Source organism: Nelumbo nucifera, chromosome 3 (assembly GCF_055504915.1).
Source record: "Nelumbo nucifera cultivar China Antique chromosome 3, China Antique-T2T, whole genome shotgun sequence".
Taxonomy (NCBI): Eukaryota; Viridiplantae; Streptophyta; class Magnoliopsida; order Proteales; family Nelumbonaceae; genus Nelumbo; species Nelumbo nucifera.
The window spans coordinates 50,338,739-50,361,482 of NC_142651.1; the positions used below are offsets into that span (position 1 = coordinate 50,338,739).

General features: G+C 38.1%; 1 protein-coding gene across 1 annotated transcript in view; it reads right to left on the reverse strand.

Moving 5' to 3' along the window:
• Positions 1–261: 261 nt before the first annotated feature.
• Positions 262–22,744, reverse strand: part of LOC104600818 (TNF receptor-associated factor homolog 1a-like) — a 42,881-nt gene continuing 20,398 nt past the window's right edge. The window contains exons 7-13 of the mRNA XM_010263947.3: positions 20,943–21,101; positions 19,870–20,218; positions 13,576–13,688; positions 8,399–8,549; positions 5,409–5,884; positions 5,124–5,328; positions 262–1,803 (exon numbers count right to left, since the gene is read on the reverse strand). Of these exons, the coding sequence (XP_010262249.1) occupies positions 403–1,803; positions 5,124–5,328; positions 5,409–5,884; positions 8,399–8,549; positions 13,576–13,688; positions 19,870–20,218; positions 20,943–21,101 (2,854 nt within the window). The 3' untranslated portion in view covers positions 262–402. The remainder of the gene's footprint in view (positions 1,804–5,123; positions 5,329–5,408; positions 5,885–8,398; positions 8,550–13,575; positions 13,689–19,869; positions 20,219–20,942; positions 21,102–22,744) is intronic.

Consider the following 22,744-nt stretch of genomic DNA (forward strand, 5'->3'; position numbering starts at 1 on the left):
ATTGACAACTTTTAGAGTTATATAAATGGCGCAACTCTGGTCGGTGGTTAGTGGTTACTAGGCAATAAGAGGCTAGAGATAAGTCTGGTTTGACAGCCCGGGAATAAGGACCAAAACTGGCCAAGATTGGTTGGTAGAATTCAAGTTCAACTTTGGAGACGGACAACCTAGCTCATAGTAGTCGGCAGAAGTGCAATTTAGTGAGCGTTCTTGCACATCGTTAGAAACGCATGAAGGCAAGAGACGACAGGCAACAGGAGAGGGGCAAAATCACTCTTTACAAAACGTTTTACCATCAAAGGATTACAACTCACTCTAAAGCTGAGACCCACACTTTCCTCGTACATTACTGTGACAGATGACAAGCAGTCGGTTGCAGGTGAACTCTGTCACAGGTCTAATTTAATGTCCATTAGAAGGCCGAAATACAGCATAACCATTTATCCCAGAAGCCATATTTGAATACTCTGGCAGCTGAAATGGGTAACCATCACTCTCACCATTCCTCATGCTAAGCAAAGAGAGATCAGCACCATCCACTGGCCACCGGTTCTGAGCCAGTCCATTAATCCCACTATTCGCATATACCGACAGTCCCACTTGGGGTACTACATCCCTCATTCCATCAAAATGACCACTCGAGCTATAGATTCGTTGCATCCCATCATCATGGTAGCTTGTTGGCCGATCTAATCTGCAGCAGTTAACAGAAGGCCCCATATCTGCTGATACACCCATATTACCTGGAAAAGTTAATTGCCGATTCAAGAGGTGGTGATGCCCATTACTGGGACCTTGGAAGACTGAGCTCGCTTTAGCTGCCTTACCAATGTTGTGCTCCTCGTCAAGCAGGTAGTTAATGATATCAAGGTGGGGAAACTCATCTGCAGATACTCCTTGTGGTTGTCGTGCTGGCAAACCAGCAGTCAGATCATCTACAAAGTATGTCCTGGAGCCACTACTGCTAGTACCACGTGAGTACAGGTTCTGAGTACCATTTAGCAAGGATGGATCACGGATTACGTTGCGGGTATCCCTTTGGCTGCACTCTTCCATCCACTGTGGTCGACTTTGTAGTATTTCTGGAGTAACGTTGCCAAAACTAAAGCCTGACTTGACAAAGCCCTGATCTGTCCTTGTGGAGCCTTGAGATGAAAGAATTGGTGAGGACACCGAGGCAGGAGGTTGAGAGAACACCGGTGCTGCATTTACTGCAGGACCTGAAGAGTGACGAGGAGCAAAACCAACTACACCTGCTGCTACAGTTCTACCCATTATGGCATTTCTGTAGGACTGAGGAGCATAGCTCTGGCTTGTTGGCAAGGGGTCAGAGCCCAATCGTCCAGCTGCACTCACAGACCTTGATAGTAAAGGTGCTGTGTTAACCATGGAAACAACAGGAGCAGTAGGCCTGTGACCAGGAATCAACGGAGCACTTGAAGGCCTTGATACTGATAGTTGTCGTGCTACAGGTTTCTCCATTGATGCAAGTGTGGACCTTGATGGAGATACAGGCTTTTGAGAATCTGATTTGGACACAGCCGAAACTTGGGGTTGGGGTGTTGTCAGAGAAACACCTTTCTCTGCTTGCAACAAGCTATTTGAAGTAGTCTCCCTAACTGGAATTGGTTCAGCTAGAGCTGTGCTTTCTGCCAATGGTTTAGCCATCACATTGGAAGGCCGATTTGTGGTGGGACTGCTGGGATAGGAAGATGATTCTGTTGTTCTTTGCTTGATGCGTGTTTCAACATCAACCTGATCCTTTACACTCAATTTCCGTTGCAGTGAAACAACTTCTTCTTCCTGATAAAATAAGAAATGACAACCCATTATAATCTGAAAAACTTGTGGTTGTATCTCAGATTTTCTGAAGTCTTGTATTAAATAAAGAACCAAAAGCCTAAAAAAGTGGTGGAAGACCCTGTGGCAAGGAAACTCCACTTTCACGGTCGCATATGGATAGGCTGGATAGAGTCCAGTCAAATTTATCTTTTTTGGATTATGTTAAAGTTAATTATGTCCCCAGAACAAACAACTATGCTGCTCATATTATGCTCAGAGGGCAACATGTTTTGGTGAGTTTTGTGTTTGGTGGAATTGTTCCGCCTCCTTGCTTGGAACAGTAATGTAAATATCCCTTTTGTTTAATATAATTCTATTTATCCACCAAAGTGTAAATCTACTTCACCAGAATTATGCAAGAGTTACTGGAATGAATGTACACTTCCACAATAGAGGAAATGAAGAAACCTAGAGTATGTTTGGTCAAAATTCTTCTTCATAGAATCACTTTTTGAAGAATGAACTGAGACAAAAAAATTCCCTTTTCTAAGCTAAATTTTTTAGCTTCAAAAGAATCAATTCTTAGAATGAATTTTGAGCCCAGAAAAGGAATTACTTCCAACAATTTCGATAAATCCAAAATTAGGTTAAAAGTGATTAATTAAAATCACAAAATTCATAAGAATTAGCACTTTGAAAACATTCCAAACATAGCTTAGCAGTTTCCCTTTAACATAGTCAAACAGAAGAAACACTACCCAGTTTAATTTTTTATTTTGAGATGAGGTAAAGTATATTGTACTTTGTGCCTTTACCCAAGAGAATTTTAACTTCTACCCATGTCTTTTTTGTCTACGCCAAGCTCTTTACCCCTTCAATGTGTAAGAAATCACTTCTTCTAACTGGTGCAATTGGTGGTCTTCTATGCACGTGCCAAAACCATCTTAGTCTACTCTATCTCATTTTATCACCTATTGGAGCTACTGCTAGGTTCCTACGGATAACTTCATTGCTAATCCTATCCTTTCTAGCTTTTCCACTCATTCATCTTAGTTTTGCTAGTTTATGCATTCCTTTTTCTCCCTCTTTAGTGCCTAATTTATGGTAAAGCTCGTCATAAGCCTTACATTTAACTTAATTCACTTTATTTTTAATTTCCTTGTGGCATTATATTTTTCCCAGTTTTCTACATTTCTAGATTGCTTTTCCATTTTTTGTAGCATGTTCATTTTAATCTAATTATATTTTGAACCACATTCCACCAGCAAGTTTCTTTAGTACCTTGCCACTTCCCTTTATATTCTTCCAAGACATCCTTTGTTATTTTCTTCATATAAATTCCAATTCCCTTCTTTTATCAATCTGTTTTTTAAATTGAGCTAGCACTTCCATGGTTTAAATATACCTAATTTCCATGGCATATTTCCATTTCCATGGGTAGGGACACGAATTGACATTTCCATTTCCACTTCCATGGGTAGCGACATGAAATTTTATTGGAATTGACATATTCCCCAGTGAACACTACTAGTACTTTGTAGAGTCCAAGAGATATTGTAGATATGTGACGTAACAATTTTATTGTCTGCCTAACTTACATGATTACCACTTTGATTGATCTATTATAACCACCGAGTCAAAATTTTGCTCTAACTCATTCTATCATGAAGCTCTGAATCTTAAAGGTTTACAGGGCAACTTCAGAACGTATTCTTTTGTCTATAACCTTAGTTTCTTAGCTTTGTTTATTGATTTGGAAAAGGATAATAATTTAAAAAGGTGTGTTTATGCTTCTTTTATCATTACATTATCATTCTATATTTTGCATATTTTACAAAGTTTTCACCATGTCTATAATTTTTACAATATTTCCATATGATATTTCCGACATTTCCAACATGTTTCTTATATTTGGATGACCAACATCAACATTTTAAACCTTGAGCATTTCTCCTTTTAGGTTTTCCCACCTAATTCTTGAACACCTATTTTCTCCCCTATTCTCTTCCATTTACCTAATGCAAACATCCACCACCACTAGTCTATGTTGTATTGGCCAATTTGTTCTCCATCCAAATTGTCCAAAATGTAGGTGCATAAATCATATTCCAAATAATTCTGTCGTTAATAGAGAGGACTTTAACTCTCCAACATACGTTCTCAAGGATGATTCTGGACAAATCTATTTTGTCATGTGCATCCATGTTTAGCTACTTAAAAAAAGCAAATATCACAAAATAGTTCCATCAAGCATCCTTAACCAAGGGAACACTACTAAAATAAATAGCTTAGCAATTAATTTTACTAACCTATAGAATTCATCATACTTACTATTATCCACATATTTGAATGAGTTCTTATGTATAACCATGTGCACCTTTTTTTTTGTTGTTTTTTAACTTTTGTTGAATGTGCATCCTATGCATATCCATAAGATGTGTCCTAGACTTAACCTTAAGTAAGAAGAAATAAGAACAAAGTGTAGCATATTCAATTGTTTCCAATCATGATGGAGATGATATGGTTATATCCCACTTCTAATAAAAGGGGAACACCTCTAATCGTTAGTAGACCTATTCACAGGTTGAGTCGGGCCTTGCCTCTTTATTAACAAAATACATTCAGGCCCAATCCCAAGCCTAGCCTGACCATTGGCCCTAAATCTTGAGCCTGAGCCCGACCCTTCTATAAAGCTTGAAGCCTAGGCTTGAGACCAAAGCCCGACCTATAAATTGGGAAAAATATTTTTTTACTCAATAAAAACTGATTTATTTTATTAAATGACCTTGGAACCCAAAAATGTTTTATTATATAAAACATGTTTTTTATTATATAAAATATTACTGGGCTCAGGCTTGGGCTTTTTTGAGAAAGCTCGACCTTGCTCCAAAAAAATCAGGCCTAATGTTTTGGGCCTGAGCCCAAGCCCGTGGGACTTAAATAATGTCCACACCCGACTCACCTGAAATGCATGACACCCCTTATACAAATGCAAACAAGAGCAATTCAGATAGCAGCATATTAATAATAGGATGGTTACCACATGTGCATGGATGCATTCATGGTGCACAAGCTGCCCTCCTAAATTCACCTTCTGAACCGGTCAAATACTTCATTGAAAAAAGAAATTTTGCTAGCACATCTCATGATTTTTTTTATTCTCTTTCTCTGTTCTTATACTTTAACTCATAAATGGGTCCACAAGAATGTATGCATGTATGCCATTTTTCCTGCAGTGAAGATCTATTGCCTGAGTAATGGTAATTGTTCTACTTTAGTTAATATTTGCTACACCAGTAATGATACCCAAAATAGGAAACAAAAGAAGAAGATATACCGACCTTCTCAACTAAATGTTGTTCAAGCCATTGTATCCTATCCTTCAATGAGAGAACAACAACTTCAGGTTCAGTTTCAGCTTCCCTACTACTTTCAGAGGCATCATTTAGAGGCCCTGCATCTGATGCTTGGTCAGATGGATGGTTATCTGTATCATTGGCCCAACTACTCCTATCACACGTCTCCTTACCATGCTGATTCTTTGCTCTACACATTGAAGTGAAAAAGTCAAATAGATACTAGATATACATTCCAAATATAAAATCATACCAGCCTTGATTGCTTACCTGCTCGGAGATATTTGATTTCTATACTTTGGTAAAGAATTTACTTTGTAGGGCCCATTCATCACTACTGATGGAACTGAATCTGTAGAACATGTAGAAGAGCTGTCATCTATTACAGATGGGCTTTTCTTCTCTACATGTCCATTTTGTACAGGAAGACCACTCATTCCACTGCTACTGGCTTCTGTAGAAGGATGAACTTCTGATGTATCAGTGTCCCAGTTGGCAGGACTAGCATCCCTGTCTTCCAAATCTGGCTGAAGTGTCTCAACAACATCATCTCCTGTATCAGAGACATCAGAAACATCTTGCAGAGAATCTTGTTTTTTAAGCACATTAAAAGACTGCTTCTCGGAGAAGTCCTCCATGGTTCTTTTAGTAGGACTTTCTACTTGGTGCTTGTCTTGTACTCCCACAACAGACTTTTCGTCCCTTCCCCTATCTTTTCCTTTGCGACTGCCTCGCTTTTGTTTAGACTGTGGAAGAACAAAAACAGAGCTCAGACTAGAGAAAAATTCACAGAAAGGTATCAGATGAGAGGCTTCTGTTTAACAACCAAGAAATTGATTATGCTCGTTTGGATTGTATCCATGTGCATCTTGTGTTTTGGGTGGGTCTTTCTAAGGGCCTACTTTTCATTCCCACCCTCACATCCAACCCTTCATATTTGGCAACCCGAACCTGTGTACATGCTATTTTCTTCTTAATGGATTCTTCTAGTCTAGGGGGAAAATATCCACCCTTCCATGGAAAATTTATCAAAGGAAAATAATTGTAATACATAGAGAATAGACACATGATACATGGAAAGGAAAACATTTCCAATGCTATCCCTGAAAATATTACAGTTGAAGATGCAAGTGTATTGCAAAAGAACCTGTAGATGCACATGCACTATAGACATTCTTTTTTGGTAAATCTCACTTGACAAAATAACCAAACAATAAAGATGCGAGACTAAAGAAGAAACAAAGATCCAACACTCTACAAGACTGCAAAAGCTAAAATATTTGCCTAATACAGAGGTACATTATCATAACATATTAACGTCCATTTACTTTCTCTTGGCAAACCCTTTATGGTTTAACTTTAAAATGAATGACATGATAAGTAACAACAAATGTTATGGAACCTGGTCCCAAGAGCTACATGTCAGTCAGTGTGGCTTGACTGCTTGAATGTAAATAGCAGAATATTCAATAGATAGGGATTAACCAGAGCGGCAGTAATTGGAAGACGGAGAGACTGGTCATTCAGTGGACTAATCTATCACAAGGCCTTGTTTGTTCTTCAATGAGGCCCCATAGAAAGGGGATACAACAACTACAAAGAACCTGTTATTTGTTAACTGAAGGAGGCTGTATGAATTGATCTGAAAAGGCAGATTCATCAGTATAAGTCGATAACCTGATACAGTCTAAGCCCTTTCAACAGCTCCTTTAGTTTGCAGATTCTAACTCAGTAATGTAAAGGACGTGCCTCAGGCATGCCTAGGCACTCAGGTGATATGCATTTTAAGGTATGAGCCTCACCAAGGTCCCATTGTGACCTGGGTGGGCCTTGGCACAATGGTATGGGACAAATGTTTTGTAATATAATCCATGATTAAGTAAATTTATGATATAACGTAGCATACCGTATGGCCACCATACCGGTTCCCTACATTGTAAATTTGTATTAAGAGAGAACATCTCCCTCCATTTTAATATGAAGTTTTCAGACCATCTTTGAAAAGAACAAAAAATAAAGTTTTTTTATCAATAACAAGAGATTTCATTAAATAAAATTAAGGATACAAAGGGAGGAGATAACCTCTCTTATCTCCCCAAAACAAGAAACAAACAAAGCAGAGTTGAGCCCAAAACAAAGTACCCCTATTTACCCTTTGTTTTGCTAACCCATCAGCAAAGGAGTTTGCACATCTGTTAACCCAATTAACTTTAACTTCCATGTCGAACAAAAAATAGTTGAATAGATAGGTGTTAATGAAATGTATACGCTATGCTGGAATCACTGGCAGAGGATAGTTTGGGACAGGTTTTGTAATCTAATCCATGATTATGTAAATTTATGATATATCATACTCTGTGGGCACCATACCAGTCCCCTACATTGTAAATTTGTATTAGGAGGGAAGATCTTCCTCCATTTTAATATGAAAATTTCAGACCATCTTTCAAAATAAGAAAAAAAGTGTTGAATAGATGGGTGTTAATGAAAGGCAAAGAACTAGCCAAATGTATAGTCCTTCTAGTCCCTGCCTTTGGATAGCTTATGCACGCCAAATTGTTTTGTAACATCAGAAGTGAAGAATGAAGCATCTATGGTTTGCTGACTGCCGAGGGCCCAAAAGTCTGATATACAATAAGAATTTAAGCCGCTTGTATGATCAGATTTGTCCAGATCTTTTACCAATTTATTAGCCTCTCATGGTAAATACCAGAACAAGCAATTAAGGACAACCTTTTAAACCCCAAAATACCGATAATTTCCATAGGAACCCTTTCTGAACATCTGGAGAGGAAAATAAAAGTTGATATATGTTACCAAAAACAAAAGAGATATGCTATGATTTATCTTCTCAGGGTCAATGATTCCAAAAAGCCACATATAAAATTGAACCACAGAACCACAAAGTATGTGTTTGGAACCATGGACGTTTATTGACTAAATGTTTTGTACTTGATTTGTTTGGAAAACCGAGAAAAGCAACGATGAACCCATTTATTGACACTTAGGCAACATTAGACGCCACATCAGCAAAACAGTGAATAAACACCTACCCGTTGGAGGAAGTGCTAAAATGAAGCTTCCCCCAACGGTAGGCGCACACATAAACTGAAATCTACTTTTGCACGTCCCTATGCGTACGGATACGCATAATGGAGAAATGCTGAAGTGGCGCCTATGTGGCAGCGTTTATTCAACAAACGCCCACGATTCCAAACACACGCATAGTTATAGGGCATATTTTTGTTAAAATGACAGACCTGTTTTTTCTTTGATCTCTTCTCCTTTTCAGCTGCTCCACGCTTAGCCTTTTGCTCACTTTCAGCTAACCCAGCTGCCTCTTCTTCACGTATGAGTTCCTCTTGCCTCTTCAGAGCAACAGCTTCCTGGTATGCAACTTCAATAATATTGCTGCAATACAAAAGCCTCTAACACATATAAGGCATAGAAAATACCAAAAATGGCATCTAGAAAAACATGTTAAAGTAGAACAGTTCAAAATATGAACCTAGTACCATAACACTTCTTTATGGTACTGTCCCAAGCATTCCTATTTCAATTTTGCCCTAGCATTTTGTTTTCCTAATCTACCCCCATGGTTCCACAGTTCCATAATTCTGACCCCATAGCCCCATCCTTGTATGACCAGCAAAATCTGCACTCACAATACATACACCACCATCGAAGTAATTTAAAACGAAAATGTCAATATTGTGTAGGATGGGTAGGAGCATCATGACCTAGTATATGATATGCAATTCAACAGAAGATAAGAGTAAGGATATGAATTGACAATCGCACATCATACATCATATGATATAAGTGCGATGGGTCAAAAATGCCAAATCATAGATGAAACCTCAATGGCCACCTTGTCATACAAGTGCAACGAGTCAATGATGCCAGATTGCAGACAAAGCCTTGATGGCTACATCATGCAATATAAGTGTGATACAAGCTGGAAATGCCAAATCACAAGTTACACTTAGACACAAGCATCATTAGGAGAGGGGATAGTGTAGCCAGTGTGCTTCTACATACGTGTCAGGAAGGGGAGTACCCCAAGTAACAAGGCCCTGCATTGACATGTGGTGATTCCCCAACTAACCCAGGTGGCATAGATCAGATAGGTTCTAACTCTTCGAAAGCAAGAACAACATACACCATTCTCATGAAGACTCAGAGAATGAAAATTGTTCCTGCCTAAAGACTCCCTCTTCCCACCTCTCCTCTTAGATCCCCTTTCCACCTCCTCTGGCCACCAATTTGGAGATTAAAGCTGGCTTTAGTGCTAAAGTAGACAGTTGTTAAGTATGCCAAGAAAAGGATTAATATGGATTATAAAATTCATGAGATCAAGAAAATCTCTAATGACCAATTCAAGTTGATCATAAAAACTATATCATGAACAACGACAATATTCTACATAGAAATTATTCATAAAACCCTTGGTAATTTCAATGCTAAAGCCACTATTCATTGCGTGCTTTTTATTGGAAAACAAGGTTATTATTCTCTAGAATCGTTCTCTGTTATTACCTCTATTCCTGACTCATGACACATTGCCAGACAACCATTGCCACCCTTGAGTATCCTACACTATTAGATTCCTCTGATGATTTATCCTATAATGATTGCATGATTGATGAAAACAGGCAACTTGAGTCTTCTGTTTGTTCATCAAATGCCACAATACTTATTAATGGGGAAGAGATGGGAAAAGAGGGGGTAGGAATCGACAACCCTGCCAAAACCGTATGGAATCTGGTCGTCCCATCAAAGTTTTCATTTATGCTTCAAACTACAGTACTTAACAAGTGTGTCTTTAAGGAAATTTATTTAAAAAGATATTGACCATCACCTCCACTAGTTGAAGCTTCTATGACGATCTATGAGAACCCATTGATCATCTTTTTATCTATTATCCCTCTAACTCGAAGAGATGAGCTTACATCCTTAATGCTTTTAAGGTGAGTTGGGTCTTCCTCAAAGTTGTTAGGGAGGTTGTGGGAGGATGGTATCTATCTGACCTCAATAAGAAGGCAAAAATCTGTTTGGAGAGTAATCCCAGCATCGACCATTTAAACTCCTTGAAGGGAGAAAAACTAAAGAGTTTTTGACAATAAGAAGATGAAGTCTTAAGGAAGATAGTGGAACTGGTTTGTGCCTGAATATCAATTACTAATTTATTCCAAATCATTCTGTTTTTTTTTTTGATAAATGAGTAAGATTATTAATCCAGCAAGTAAGAGTTACAAACAACCCATGGAAAGGCACGAGCTGTGACCTTTCCTTTAAGATTAGCTACAGAATTACAAGTACAAAAAAAAATACACAGAAGCCGAAAATAAAGTAGCCCAAAGAGCCCCCTGTTTTGCAAGTGAATCAGCCATTGAGTTGCTGATCAGCCTACCCACTGAACTCTGATTGTCATATTCCTTGTTAGCCATTTAACCTTTTTGAGAAAATCTCTAAAGCCCCAGATCATAGAGTCTAAATCCTTCAACCAACCCACTATCACCTAGGAATCCCCTTCAATAATCAGATGCTCTATTCCTAGTTGGTTTGCGAGCAGAATTCCTTGCACATCAGCAAGTAATTAGGCCCTTAAAAGAGTCTCCCACACCTGTAGGACCTGAATACAATGATATAATGCTACTGTCTTTATTTCTCAGCGCTCCTCCTATGCCTGAAGGTCCAGGGTTACCTCGGCTACTTCCATCAAAGTTCAGCTTAATAAACTCCTCTCCAGGTGGCATCCATTCAACCACATATCTGTCCTTCCTGGTAGAAGTATTAGCCACAGCTAACCAGCTTCTCCTTGGGTCATCGAAAGAGTATGCATCATCAAAGAGATTTAGAGCTTTCAGCCACTAAATTGCCCTTGCCGAAATGCATTCTTTAACTTATGAAAAGCTCCTTTCTTTTTCACCAAAAATCCAGTGTTCCTTTCTTCCCAAACTGCCCACAACAAAGCTGGTCTTATGCACTTCCACATAATTCTCCCTATCTTTGTGTGCCATTCAAAGGTAGACGGACTAAACAGCAAAGCTAGTATCAGATGGCAGGTTCCACCTACACTCAAGCAACATAAATATCCAATTCCATAAAGCTATAGCAAAGGAGCAAGAGATTAGTAAGTGGTGAGTCTGCTGACAGTCCTCATTCTGAGTTTTACAAAGAACACACCAATTAGGGGATAAGCACCATTTTGGTCTCCTCCTTTGCAAGTTTTCAAAGGTGTATTACCATAATATAAACTTCCCAACAAAAAACGGTAATCTTTGGGGGAATGGATTTAGTCCAAAATTCTTTAATTGGGAAGTTCTGGGGTGCAGAAGTGGAGCAAAGGAACATGAAGAAACTTATTATAAAATTATTATTTTTTGTGTGAAATCTAAGAATTTAAGACCCTAACATGGACTTGTTTGGGCTTGCCTCGAGGGGTGTGGCACAAAGGCAGCTCGTATGATTAGGAATGTAATATATCACATTAGTTACTTGATGCAATTGAGAAAAAAAAAGAGATTGTGGGTTTTATATTTATGAAAATGTTTTATATGTTTGATTTCATTTTTAAATTCTCATTTGAATATGCTTTACATATTATATTTATGTATTTTAATTTTAGATAATAGGTTTTTTAAAACATTTATTTTAAAACTTAAGTTAACATCTTTATTAATATTATGTTTTATATTTTTTTGCATTTTTTTGATTTTTTTTTTAAATTGTGTGCCTTGCCTCAACGCCTTCCGCCTCAGGCGCAAAATGGCCCTTGCGCCTTGCGCTTTTAAAACACTAAGAAAAAGGAGCAAGTGAAACTGCCTTTCGGTTTAGGGGTCCAAATAGGTTTGAGGGGCTCTAAGCAAATAGACTCAAGTGAAGACAACAATTCTGAAACACAAGCACTTTCATCATCATGTAACCCTCTTCGGAAACCAAAATCTTAGTTTAAGGCCAAAGAAGAAGCTTGGGAGGAAATAAAATTAGAAACCAGCTCTTTCTTATAAAGAGAAAGAGAGTAATGAGAGGGAAAAAGGTCTTTAAGAGATTGGTTGCCTACCAAAATGTCTTCCCAAAAAAGAACATTGTTTCCAGAATTAACATAATACCTGACCAGAATGAGAAAATGGGGAAAGATTTTGTGTTTAGCCTTCTAGGGTGTTGCAAGAATCAACCGTCAAGATACCCCAGCATCCCAACCATTTTGCGAACAGCCATGAATACTATTCACCACCTTGTGCCACAACCTCTCTCTCTCCAATGGCCATCTCCAAAGCCACTTCCCTAGTAGAGCTTCAGTCTTAATAACTAGGTTACCTAATCCTAATCCCCCTTCTTCCTTACTTCTGCTAACTATCTCCCACCTAATCAAATGATGCTTTTCTCTTCCCCTGGCTCCCACAAGAAGTCCCTCATCACCTTTTCTACCTTCTTAGCTTCCCTTGAAGGTATCCTAACACCGAAAGAAAATAAATAGGAAGACTGGCAAGTGCCGCCTTAATCATTCCTTTTCATAAGTTTGTACCCACAAATCTATCAACGGATTTTTGTTTCTTGCTCTTTGTTGGTTTATTTTGCTCAAAGAGCCTGGATTCTTCTTGTTGGTCATGTTAATGAATATGGCACTAGGAGCAAGCTTCTCAATTTTTGGAGGTTAACGTTGGGTTCTTTAAATGTAGCCACTTGAAAAGGAGACTTGGATACTACACATAACGTTGGGTTCTTCAAATGTAGCCACTTGAACAGTGGCACTAGGAGCAAGCTTCTAAATTTTTGGAACTTGGTTATACCTTTAGTATGTTATTAACTGAATAAAATGCTTATACCCTGTGATGGAGATGATGTTAATTAATGCATGGAACCACCCAAACTGCCGCTGCTTAGGTGGCTGAGATGGGCCCTAAGCTTTCTGGATGAAGTAATTAAGTACTTTACATTACAGTTCAAAAAAAAAAAAAGATAGATCCTAATGGACTCAACACCATAAGGTTCCTCTCGGAGTTGGCACCTAGAGATGGAGTCAGCACCTTCATAGCTTGGACTAAATACCAATCTTTACAATGGTATATATAGATGAGCACTCAATCCTTTTTGAGATTTACAATATAATTATCTTCTTAATCAAATGTAACTAAACAAGGAAAGAATCGGTATGGGCCCCATTTGAGCTGGCCATCACTATTAATGGGCCCAATGCATGGACTGTCTTGTATATAGGCAACAAATATGGACCTGTGGCCACAGGCCCATGGTCATAGGACTGGGCATTTTTTTAACCCAAATCTTTTCTCTATCATTAATGGCCCAGAATAGTAAGAAAGTTGCATAAAGATTATGGCAGTAAGCTGTCCTTCAAAATGCAGTAATAATTCCAAAGAACCAACTAAAAAAAACATATTTAGAATAAAAACACGGCCATCTGCATGATTACCTATAAATATGAGCCAGGAGAAAAATTTCAATTGTCCTCCGACCAAGCTCAGTAAGCCGTCTCTCATCACGCTCAGTTGAATCCTTGTTAGAATCTTCTCCACAATTCCCATCCTACATATAAAAGAAGTTTGGTGAAATCCCTCGAAATAGAAAACCTGCTTTTAATTCAACCCATGCAAGCATGGATCCATCATGAAGATTTCATAGTAAGAAAACCATCAATAAACCCCATCCAGAGTGCACACTAGTACCTCAGAGAAGATCTAACCAACAAGAATTATGGTAAAACCATTTGTTCAAAGATTTTGCATTCTTTGTTTCAAGGCAACATATGAATACCCCAGAACTTGAAGAAGTCCTTCAAGCAGGAGTCTAGGAAAGGAAAGTGAAGCTGAAGTGTTCCAACAATACTGGAGGGAAAAGATGGGAGAGTTTGAGCAGAGGGACTCATTTCAGTGTTATTAATGCAGTGAGGCAATGACTTTTCATTTTGGCCTCCCTGATCAATGCAATGACTAGTTGGTGCCTGTGCACCGACTAGTTGATCATAAAAAAAAAATGTCATAAATATAAGATATTGACTCAATCTCAGAGAAAATACAGAAAAAGAAGACTGGATGGATAAAAGAAAGAGTGAAACCTTGACAATTTGGTTGCTGATTTGTCTAAGGTAACTCACTACAGATATACAACCAATTTCAAGTTAAGTACCACCAACCAATCATGTAAAATCAGGAATTCTTAAAGCAATTAGCATGTATGTACCAAAGAAAAACATATATGATAAAGTTTTAAATAATAACAGATAAACACAAACAAAAAAAAGTTTTAAAATAACTTTATGCTTGACTAGGAGAACTAGTTAGGGAAGTAGTCGATATGGCCTTTAATTGACTAGTTGGCTGACAAGTTGATGGCTAGTCAACACTTTGATTATGCTGATACATCTCTTTTTTAATGCTGATAGGCATGACACTGATACATCTTGTCTAGGGGTGTCTCAGTTTCTCTATTCTTGTTGGACTTGTCTCCCATTTTCTTGTGTACTATTTTGTTTTTCCCTCCCATAGTTTGCTCATTTTCTTTCTTTATAATAAACTTCACTTACCTATTAAGAAGATAAAACAATACACACCATGTATCCTGCTGATCAAAAAATAAATAAATAAATAATACACATCCACTATCCTGGCAATATCTACCATGTAGGCTAGTTATTAGTAGGGGTGGAGTACAAGAGATAATTTACATGACATATTTCCATTTCCACTTCCATGGAGTGACATGAAATTTTACTAGAATTGGCATATACCCAGTGAACACTACCAGCACTATACAGAGTAGAAGAGACAGTATCATAACATAGGTTGGTGGCAATATTGTAGATATGTGGAGTAACAATGTTATTGCTCGCCACTTATACAATTACAACTTTGAGCTAGTTCAATATTCATTTCAAAAAATAATAGATTATTTAGTTGATCTATTATAACCATTACATTTTCTATGAGCTTAAATTTTCTTTAGTTCAATATTCATTTCAAAAAATAATAGATTTTTTGTGTAATAGATTATTTAGTTGATCTATCATAACCATTACATTGTCTATGTGTAATAGATTCTATGTTATCCTCTGTCTTGCATGCATCCAGACTTCATGCTAATCTTCTTTCGATGAGTAGTCTGATGAAAAATTTGAAATGTTTAGACTCAGAGACACCAGAGCCAACACATTAGTAGCAATAGTTAGTGGATTAGAGTCAATGAGTCAGATTATTCGGTTAGGTCATCTTTCTTTCAGACCATTGAGATGTTTGTTTCCAGAGTTGTTTAAGTTTGTTCAATTATCTAATCTAGAGTGTGAAAGTTGTTAGTTGGGAAAGCATTGTAGACATTCTTTTAAACCAAGCATTGTAAACATTCTTTTGCTTTTGATAATGTTCACACTGATATATGGGGACCTTATCAAATTTCTTCCATGGGTGGACATTGTTATTTCCATTTGTTTGTTGATGATCATACTCGGTTTTCTTGGATAGATTTGATGAGATCACATTATGATGTACCTATTTTGGTGCGACAATTCTACTAGATGGTTCTCACACAGTTTGAGACTTTGAGGTGAGGACTAAGATTTTCATATCAAACAATGTTAGACAATATTTTGATAATGATTTGGCCACATTTTTTGGAGCATGGGGTGATTCATTAGAGTAGTTGTGTTTATAAACCGTAGCAAAATGGGGTAATGGAGAGGAAAAATAGACACATTATGGAGGTGGCAAGAAGTCTTATGGTGTTTGCTTCAGTTCCTACTCATTTTTGGGGGGATGCAGTTCACACGGTTGTGTACCCGATTAACCATGTACCTTCACACATCCTAGGGTTTAAGGTGCCATTTAGTTTACTTTTTCCTATTGGGGAGATATTTCATATACCTTTGAGGGATTTTAGGTGTGTTTGTTTTTTTTTTATCAATAATAGCACTTTTATTAAAAGAGATATGTAAGATACAACTAGAAAGGAGTGGTAAAATGTCTTATCTCCTCCTTAGCAGATAAGATGTATTTCTTTTCCTAGTTTCCTTTCTCCCCAACAAATGCAATTCTTGGTTCTGGGATAGTAAACACCACAGTTAGCTTTCCTTGGGTTCCCACCATCTTCTAAGTCCAGCATCTCCAGTCTCTTTCTTCTTTCTGTCATCTCTTCTTTCTTACTCTATCCACCAACTACTCTCTCTGTTTGTACCTTCATTGCCTTTGATTCCTTACTGACTAATCTCCTGTATAGAGCATTAACCACTATTGTCCATCCCTGTTGTCGAACACCTTCAGGGATAACTAATATCTGTCTCTTCCTTTTGTCGAACTTCTCTTCCAAGGTAACAAACCAACCACTAGAGTTCTTCCTTCTCTCAGCTATGTATTCTCTCCTTGCTTGCCTTAGCGTACCTTTCCACCTTTCACTCCAACTCACCTGGCCAGCAGCACCATCTAGGAAACTCTGAAACCACGGAATGACATCTTCCACTAACAGAATTGTTCCTTTCCTTCCTTCTCTAATCTTAACCGTAAGCTCCTTTTGGTAAAAGGTCTCCTCCAGCAACAGTTCCTTTCGTTCTATTCTCAACACTTCTCTCCACTTACCGGCTGGTGAGAAACCTTCATGTCCTTCGAACACCATCTCTCCCTGTACACCTGCCAACTTTTGGGTGTGTTTGTTTTGTCCACATTCTTGGTCCTCATCGTAGGAAGTTGGATCCTAAGGCCAAGGAATGTGTTTTTCTTGGGTATGCTCAAAACCAATAGGGGTATTGTTGTTATGATCCAATGTCAGGGAACAGGTTTGTCAGTATGGATGTTACTTTCTTTGAGTCTACATTCTTTTTCTCTAGTGGTTCTCCTCAGGGAGAGTGTTTTGGGAAGGAGAGATCACAGTCTGCTTCTCTTCTTGTTCCTTCATTTAGTCCATCAACCTCATTGTCAACTCCATCAGTTCCACTTGTTGTTCCACCATCAACTCCAGTATCCACTATGACTTGCATCCCAATTCTTTCAGTGCCAGTACAAGAGAGTTGACACCACACTTGCTCCAATGGAAGAACGCACACCACTCTCCACCGGTCCAGGTATTTCCCTTGAGCATGTTATTACCTCTGATCCCATTGATGATGTTTTTGTACCTAACACTGATGTTGCAGTTGATCTTGACCTTCCTATTGCACTTCATAAGGGAAAGATAAAGTGTACAACCCGTTACATTTCACACCATCTCTATTACAATGCCCTATCACCCTCCTACCATGCCTTCCTTTCTTCCTTAGACAACGTGTCTATACCCAAGAATATTAGTGAGGCTCTCGCCAAATTTGAGTGGAAAACAACTACGATAAAAAAAACGAAGGCTTTGATTAAGAACCAAACATGGGAGATAGTTGATCTTCCTACAGAAAAGGAGACAGTTGTGTGTAGATGGGTGTTCATTGTAAAGTATAGGGCAGCTGGCAGCATAGAGAGGTATAATAAGGCAAGATTGGTTGCAAAAAGGTATACACAGAGCTATGGTATAGACTATTTGGAGACCTTTACACTAGTAGCTAAGATGAGCTCATTTCGGATCCTCTTGTCTCTAGCAGTTATTTATTCATGGCCACTCTTCCAGCTTAATGTTAAAAATGCATTTCTTAATGATGATTTGCAGGAGGAGGTATATATGGACATTCTACTTGGTTTCTATGAAAATTTTGGTGAGGGAAAACTTGTAGGCTAAAACCAATCAGATCACACTCTCTTTGTGAAGAGGAGAGAAGAAATTGTGTTAGTACTGATTGTATATGTAGATGATTATGATATAGTTGTTACAAGGAATGATTTGAGGGAGATCGATGCACTCAAGAAGTCACTTTAGCAAGAATTTGAGATTAAGGATCTAGGTGAGCTAAAACATTTTCTGGGGATTGAGGTTGCAATATCCAAGCATGGGATATTTATCTCAAAGAGGAAGTATTTTGGACCTATTGCAAGAAATTGGGAAGCTAGGAGTCAAAACAACTAATACTCTTATTGACCTAAACCACAGAATTAATGCTTTGGATGGTGAGTTGGTTAAGGATGTGGGAAGATATCAGAGGATGGTAGGCCAACTAGTATATTTATGTATGACACGCCCAGACATTTCCTATGCTCTTAGGGTCGTAAGTCAGTATATACATGCTCATTGAGATCAACATTAGACAAGAATTGATAGGATATTTGCATACCTGAAGAAGAATCTTGGTAGAAGGATTCTATTCTTAGATCATGGGAATTTGAAACTAGAGACCTATACAGATGCAAATTAGGCAAGTTGTCAAGATGATAGGAGATCCACATTAGGGGTAACGACCTTTGTGGGAGGAAATCTAGTTTCATGGAAGAGTAAAAAGCAATCAGTGGTGACTAGTTTGAGTACAAAGGAAGAATATAGATCTATGGTCCATGGTGTTTCAAAATTACTTTGGGTTAGATCCTTGATGAGTGAAATTAGGATAGAGGCAAAGGAGCCCATGATGTTATATTGTGACAACCAAGCTGCGATTAACATTGCCCACAACCTAGTTCAACATGACATGACAGAGCACATTGAGGTTGACTAACACTTCATAAGAGAAAGGGTGATAGTCGGAGAAGTCACCTTGCCTTATGTCTCATCTATGTTACAATTAGCTGATGTCATCACCAAAAGGGTTGCAAAGAACAAGCTTGAACATCCCCTATGCAAGTTGGGAATGTGTGACATTTTACTCCCAACTTGAGGGGAAGTGTTGAGGTTTTTGTGCAGATTTGTGGAGATTTATTAGTTGTTTTTGTTTATTATTTGTTTAGATAGCAAGTAGGGGCGAGAACACTCTTATTGGTACACTTTGGAGTAGTGTTTTTTAGCTTTTTATGCAGTTTTATGTGTTATCAGCCCTATAAGGGCATAGTAGTAATTGTACCATTCCTTTAACTAAAGTATAAATAGCAATGGAGAGGGCAGCCAGATCTAAGAAGCTCTCTCTTTCTTTCTCATTCTCTTCTCTTCTCTTTCTCTTCTTCCACAAGAAACATCTCTTCTTTTTACAGGTTCTCTAATTCAGCAGGTTTCTATTGAGCTCATGTTTCTAGCTCAAATCAAGCTTGATCCCAAATTTGAGCCTTATGTTTTTCTGCCAAGCTAAGCTCGAACTTGTACCCACCAGTAGTCATTAGCTAATCATTCGATAGGCATTTTTTACCTGACCAACAGAATAATTATCCTTCAATTTTCCGGATCATAATTTGGGAAGGGCATACCATGTAAGAAAGGTTATTATGGTTCTTACATATTAGAAGCCTTGGTGGTGTTGTAGACATCATCTAATTCATAATACATTCTAAGTTAATTTGTCAACAGTAAATTTATTACATTTGTTTGAAAGCAACTGGATAGAATCATTATAACTACAGAATACAGCATAAGTACTTAACTCCACAAAGCACACTTGCAAAACAACAAGCTTCTAGAATACAGCAACTCATAAAGCATGCAATTCAAAGTTGTTGTATTACCCAAATATGGAAACTAACATGCAGAATGCAATGTAAGAATGCAACAGATTCAAGCACTGATATACATCATGGCTTTAAAGTGGCATCATAGATCACTGAAATTTGAAAACTAATGAAGCCAGTTTGGTTCATACTTGAAGACCACCACAAAACAAGAGTCATAAAATCAGTGACTATATGTAAGACTCCCTATGTTGTCTCTATTGCATAATTCTACAGCTTACTTTTGTACGGTTCTGAGGACCTTTCTCATCCTTTGGAGGCAAAGGCTCCATGGCGGCCCTTTCCAGAAGTAGTATCACATCATCTGCCAAAACAAACATATCTTTCTCAACCCAAACAATAGGAGCTGGAAGTTCCTCAGTATCCAGTAGCTTTCCTCTCCCTTTCTTGCACTTGCTCTGCCACTCAAGAGCCTTGAGACCACTGTAGAGTGAATCCATTACTAATGTCGATGTGACTTCCTTCTCTATAAAAAACTGCTTTACGACTACTTTTAAGATGACATCAGTTTTCTCCCTGGACATGCAACGCCTAGAATTTTGGTCAATTCCTAACCAAAAAGCACGGAAGCTGCAACAATCCAAGTAAAAATATCTTGTTAGAGGAATGCTCTGAGCCACTGAACCAAGTAAATACTTTTTAGTTGCATCAGGGAACTAAATGACAACCCGAAACATAAAAGCAAAACCCTATTTGTAGTGGATCCAGCAACAAGTAGCTTTTGAGGTAGTTTTGGCAAGAAATATGTGGTAAAGCATTTTATATGCATAATGTGTGTTCAAGTCCCATGATGGAAGCACCATAAAGTGTAGGACTGATAGTAGGGTAAACATTCTTAGTCCAGCTTACAAATTTCTGGGCCTAGGTTCTACATCCTGGTATGGAAATTTAAGGGCCAGGCCTTGTCCCTGAGCCCAATGCTTTAGGCCCAGCCCAAAAAATTCAAGTGTGAGTGTGTGTATAAAACATGTAAGTGTGCAAGTTTATTGGCCAAGAAGCCGAGCCTGGGGCCATATAGTTTCTGGCCAGGTCCAGGTCTAGGTTGACACCTTTTGCTAGGTGATAAGCCCAGCCTGGTATTTCCCATGAACACCACTTCCAATAAAGAAAAGCAGTGCCACTAAGGAAAGCATCTGGTGGGTCAAATAAAATACTTAAGTTCAAACACAAAGGCACAGGTAGATAATAAGCAAGCAGATGTCATCGCCAAGAGATCTGACATTACTTTTACCGAATAGTTAATAAAATAGCATTCTTTGGAAACTTAGGAAACATATAGAGAAGACTACTCTACCTTGACCACTTCACTTTGTCCTCAATCAGCTTCCCGAGCTTACTTCTCCTCTCTTCAACAAAACGTCGGCATATTTGCTCTACATTTGTTAAATATACCCGAACCAGTTCTCTCCGATACAGACAATCAAGGCAACGAAAAGGACGGTCTGCTTTCTCCCTTCATTAAGAAAATAATAAATAAATAAATAAAAGTAAATTTAGTTATCAAAATAGAAATTTCAAGTGTACGAACCAAACAGAATTACATTACATTAACAAGATCCTATGATGCTAATATGTATAAAGGAAGCTACATATGTACAGTGATGTACAAATTCATGTAAATGGTAAACTCCCTCCAAATAAAACTGATTTGGAATTCCTTTTATCAGTTACTAATTAAACATAAAGTCAACTTCATTTCTCATTGATAAACATAAAAAATGATCTTCATATGAAACATTAAGAAGTACAGCCTAACAGACAATTTCAAGTTAAGGAAAGTCAAGTGCAAGATACAAATTGTAGTAGATCCTAGTAAGGAAGTAAGTGAGCTGGTCCTACATCACCATCCTAACATGACCCTTGGTAATTGAACATAATAATTAATAAGGATATTGTTAACAATCAAAATAAAATATCATGGCATCATAAAAACCCACCCAGTTCTTTCACTCCATTTAATTACATTAAATGAATCCACTCAGATAATCAAAGAGGCAAGGCAAGATTGTTTGACTATCTACACATATGACATGAGTAAGCATCTCAGCATCATTAGTCTGAAATGCAAATGAATCCATTGAACACCCAAAGTAAATCCTACCATCAGTATTAAGAACCTCTCCACTCACTGCTGACCCAGGATTACCAAGAGGTTAACTGTCAAACTGTAATTAAGAAAAAACCTTCTCAGATGGGGTGCAGGTGCCAAGGGATGACCTAAGATTCTCTAGCAGTTCCTAAGGTCACCAAATCACCTCCAAAGCCCTTTGAGACCAAAACTCAATGAGGTAAAAAGGGAAAGAACACTAACTCACAACGCTAAGTATGCATTCGTTCGTTTCCTATTGCAAGGACAACCTCTTTAAAATCCATCCCTAGATCCATGCTTGATGTTGTCCAATGAGGAAGAACATCAACAAAGCTGCTAGGGGACACGTTTTTTTTATAAATGAGTGAAATTTTATTAAACCAGCAAATAAGAGTTACATGCAATCCGAGGAAAGGCACAAGATGCGACCTTTCCTTTAAAGCTAATTACAGAATTATAAGTACAAAAGAAATTACACTGAAGCCCAAAATAAAGTATCTTCAGAAACCCCTTGTTTTGCAAGTGAATCAGCCAATGAGTTTGCTGATCTGCCTACCCATTGAACTCTGATTGTCATATTCCTTGTTAACCATTTAACCTTTTTGAGAAGATCTCTAAAACCCCAAATCACAGTGTCTGGATCCTTCAGCCAACCCACTATCACCTGGGAATCCCCTTCAATAATCAGATGCTCTATGCCTAGCTGATTTGCAAGCTGGATTCCTTGTACAGCAGCCAGTAATTCGGCCCTTAAAGAATCTCCCACACCCGCCAAACCTGAGTACAAAGATATCACATTACTATCTTTGTTTCTCAACACTCCTCCTATGCCTGAAGGTCCCAGATTTCCTCCGCTACTTCCATCAAAGTTCAGCTTGATAAACTTCTCCCCTGGTTGCATCCATTCAACCCCATGTCTGTCCTTCTTGGTAGAAGTATTAGCCACTGCTAACCAACTTCTCCATAGGTTATCAAAAGACTATGCATCAAAGATCTTTAGAGTTTTC